Source organism: Myotis brandtii, unplaced genomic scaffold (genome assembly GCF_000412655.1).
Source record: "Myotis brandtii unplaced genomic scaffold, ASM41265v1 scaffold82, whole genome shotgun sequence".
In the NCBI taxonomy this organism is placed as follows: domain Eukaryota; kingdom Metazoa; phylum Chordata; class Mammalia; order Chiroptera; family Vespertilionidae; genus Myotis; species Myotis brandtii.
The window spans coordinates 4,877,354-4,881,376 of NW_005371324.1; the positions used below are offsets into that span (position 1 = coordinate 4,877,354).

General features: G+C 52.0%; 1 protein-coding gene across 2 annotated transcripts in view; it reads right to left on the bottom strand.

Moving 5' to 3' along the window:
- The window catches only part of LOC102261356 (transmembrane protein 140), a 55,365-nt gene that overhangs the window by 49,624 nt on the left and 1,718 nt on the right, over window positions 1–4,023 (bottom strand). Inside the window, exons 1-2 of one of the 2 annotated variants that reach the window (XM_005884170.2) lie at window positions 3,727–4,001; window positions 3,202–3,349 (exon numbers count right to left, since the gene is read on the bottom strand). In XM_005884170.2, the coding sequence (XP_005884232.1) occupies window positions 3,202–3,290 (89 nt within the window). In that variant the 5' untranslated portion in view covers window positions 3,291–3,349; window positions 3,727–4,001. Of the gene's footprint in view, window positions 1–3,201; window positions 3,350–3,726; window positions 4,002–4,023 lie in introns of those variants that run through there. The other variant, XM_014531659.1, reaches the window with a different exon arrangement.

Sequence of the window (4,023 nt, forward strand, 5' to 3'; positions counted from 1 at the left end):
TAAATAAATCCCAGATACCTGCTTCCAGCCTGTGTGGCCTCCACTCAAGGAGGGGCTGGGAGCCTCGGTTGCCAGGGACAACCCGGCTTCCAGCAGGACCAAGGCTACAAAGTTTCAATTATAGAAGTTAAATAAATCCCAGATACCTGCTTCCAGCCCGCAGGCATGGCCAGCCTGAAAACGGCTTTCAGCCCCTCACCCAGGCTGGTCAGGCACCCCAGTAGGGACCCCCACCCTGAAGGGGCTATGGCCAGCCTAAAAACAGTCCTCAGTTCCTCACCCAGGCTGGCCAAGCACCCCAGCGGGACCCCCACCCTGATCCGGGACACCCTTCAGGGCAAACCAGCCGGCCCCCACCCATGCACCAGGCCTCTATCCTATATAATAAAAGGGTATAATGCAAATTGACCCTAACAGCAGACCGACTGGGAATGACTGGTCACTATGACACACACTGACCACTAGGGGGCAGACACTCAATGCAGGAGCTGCCCCCTGGTGGTCAGTGCGCTTTCACAGGGGGAGCTCTGCTTAGTCACAAGCCAGGCTGATGGCTGCCAGTACAGCGGTGGTGGTGGGAGCTTCTCCCACCTCCTCAGCAGCACTAAGGATGTTCGACTGCAGCTTAGGCTTGCTCCCCGCTGGCAAGTGGGCATCCCCCGAGGGCTCCCGGGCTGCCAGAGGGATGTCTGATTGCCAGCTTAGGCCCAATCCCCTGGAGAGCGGGCCTAAGCCAGCAGGTGGGTCATCCCCCGAGGGGTCCCAGACTGTGAGAGGGCACAGGCTGGGCTGAGGGACCCCCTCCCGATTGCACAAATTTTTGTGCACTGGGCTTCTAGTCCTATATAATAAAAATCTAATATGCAAATTTTCCCCACTGGCAGTTGACCAACTGGGAGTTAGACGTGCACTGACCACCAGGGGGCGGCATGGAACATGGCGAGTGCCAGTGATGTGGTGCTGGTAGAAGGCGGCAGTGGAGGCGCTGTTGGCCCTGATGGGCCCCGACAAGAGTGGGACCGTGGCAGGATGGTGGAGCAGGTAAAGGGGTGGCTCCTGGCCAAGGCAGGTGTGAGCAGGGGCCCCGATTGCCCTGCTGGCACCCCACAGATTGGCCCTGATTCCTGGCCAGGCCTAGGGACCCTACCCGTGCACGAATTTCATGCACCAGGCCTCTAGTCATTTAAATAATATAATATAGTAAAAATCCCCAGTGTAAATTTTTTTTTAAAATATATTTTATTGATTTTTTACAGAGAGGAAGGGAGAGAGATAGAGAGTTAGAAACATTGATGAGAGAGATACATCGATCAGCTGCCTTCTGCACATCTCCTACTGGGGATGTGCCTGCAACCCAGGTACATGCCCTTGACTGGAATCGAACCTGGGACCTTTCAGTCCGTAGGCCGATGCTCTATCCACTGAGCCAAACCGGTTTCGGCCCCAGTGTAAATTTTTATTAATGTAAAAGGATGTAATACTTCTAAAAATGGGGACTTTATATTTCAAATGTTCCTTTTTTGGATCAATAACCCCTTAAAAATATGATGAAAGCTGTGGATTCTCTCCCCAGGAAGAAAAAAGTGCAGATGCATATAGGAAGTGCTTTCATTGATCATTGTCTTAGTTGAAAGAAGGGTCTCAAGCTTGTTCAATTGAGCCTTTCTCACATATTCCTCCCATCTCCCAACTGGGAGGTGCGCAGGGGTTCCTTTGGGCTTGGAGGTGCCCTAGAACATTGCAGAGGGTTCGGGTCAAAAGGCAAAGAGTAAAACTTAGTGGCATTGCCTGGCATGGCCACGCCTTGAGTTATTACCAATGTCACCGGCAAAGAGGTTCTTGGCACCCCTTCAAGATAGCAATCAAGAGAGGAGGCAAAACAGATTCAAAAGAAGAAGTTTAGTGAAAACAAGGTGGAGGGAGAGTAAAAAGGGAAGGAGCTGGATGCGTTAAGGGAGCACACAGGGTCTGGCTTAAGGCTGGGTTCTTCACACCAGTGTGGAGTGGAGCTCTTTGGGGAGTGCCTGAAGAGAAACTTTAAAATTATCTAGGAGAGGCTTAAAAATAACTGAAGAGCATTCTCATCCCTTTAAGAGAGGCACAGCCTGTCTCACCAAGGAGCAGTGAAATGATGGAACACTGGTGCTTAACAAGAGCAGCTTGCTCCCATATACAGAATGAAGAGAGGCCTTGGACACTTACCTCTTTTCCAGATAAACTAGAAATCTAGATTTTAAGGTAAAATCTCCTGATTTATTGAATTTTGGTATCTACTTAAAATATATTTGGAAAACTACCATGTGGGCCAGATGAAACATTTTTTTTTTTTTTTTGCTGTGTGAATTTGGCCCTTCGTCCTCCCATTTAGGACCTCCACGAGCCTAGGATCACTGGGAAGGCTAAACATCTTCGTGTTTTTTTTGAAATCTCTTCATCGTACCTCTGCCCCAGTATTCCTAATCCTTGGGCACCCATGACACACTCTTTCCTGTTCTTCATGCCTAGTTTCTTCACCCCTCCATCATTCAACACCTCCTCTGTCCCATCGCCCAACTTTTCTACTGTTTCCTTTCTGTGCTCCCATCTTTTCTCTATTCCCAGCAAATGCGGGGCATAAGGACAAGATGTCATTTGAACTGTTGACGTGAAAATAATTTCCGTCCATGGTAAGGTGCGTCTGAAAGCAGTTTGGAGCTCCCAAGGCAGAACCCGGATCCTGTCCAGTTCGGCATCATGGGTGCAAGAATCCCAACCAGCATTCTTGGTTTGGGCCAGGACCAAAAGAAGGAGCACCAGCTCTGACTGAACTGAGAACAAGCAGCAGCGACCGGACAGGCACAGAGAAAGCCGGCTGCAGAGTTAACCGAGAACCTTGTTTTTCCCGCGGCCGTGCAGCAACGGTACCGCCACCGCGTCTTCTGTGAGCAGCTTTGCAGTAACTAATGACACCCAGGCCCCCGCGGCTATTGTCGCTTATTGCTGGGCACCGCACCCAATCCCCGCTTCGTGCCCGCTTTTCCCAATCGCGCCTCGGGAGCGGCGTCCAATCCAGATCCCCGCTCTCCTTAGCCCTAGACCCTCCCCTCCCTCGGCGGGAACCGAAACCTCACAAAAGGCGCTTCCTCCTCCTGCCTTTCCCCGTGGTACCCACGCTTCCCCTGCTCGGTCCCTCCTCCCGGTTTATTTACAAATAAAGCTGACCTTAGTGGATCGCAGACTTCTTCCTGCTGGTCTTGGGCTGACTGGGCTTTAGCACAAGGCAGGTTAGCAGCAGGATTGCTCAGGGTCATATTTCATCATCGCTGCTACTTCTTCCTCTGAGCGCGCAGTGGTTCTCAACCTTCTGGCCCTTTAAATACAGTTCCTCAAGTTGTGACCCAACCATAAAATTATTTTCGTTGCTACTTCATAACTGTAATGTTGCTACTGTTATGAGTCGTAATGTAAATATCTGATATGCAGGATGGTCTTAGGTGACCACTGTGAAAGGGTCGACCGACCGCCAAAGGGGTCGCGACCCACAGGTTGAGAACCGCTGGATAATGTGTAACAGCTCAGCACAAGGAGGAATGCCTTCTGTAATGGTCCCGACCCCACCCCGTGCGGCCCCAAGATCCGTTTGCAAGTGGCTTTAGCCATGTTGTCTGGGCTCCCCTTTCCGCGAACTGAATGCCCGGCCCGCATGAACATGCATTAGATGGGGCTGCACGGGCCCTGAGGACGTACATTTTTTTTATATGGTTCCTGCTCATTCAGGACCCAGGAGCAGAGGTTGGGGTCCTTTTGAAAAGACTGCTCTAGGAGGAAGCCTCCAGCATTACTCGTGTTTTTGCGGGCGGCCCCCGGGCGGGCATACATTCGGGGTGACCTTTAGGAAGCGTGGAGGAAGGGGGTGAGTCTTTTGTCTTCACAGCGATGCGCGTCTGGATTCAAGCCGGAGATTACCAAACCTGGAACCTGTGCGGGTTCCGCCGGGGTCTCCGAGGAGGGGTCCCGGGGGTCCCAGGGCGGGCCAGGGGGGCT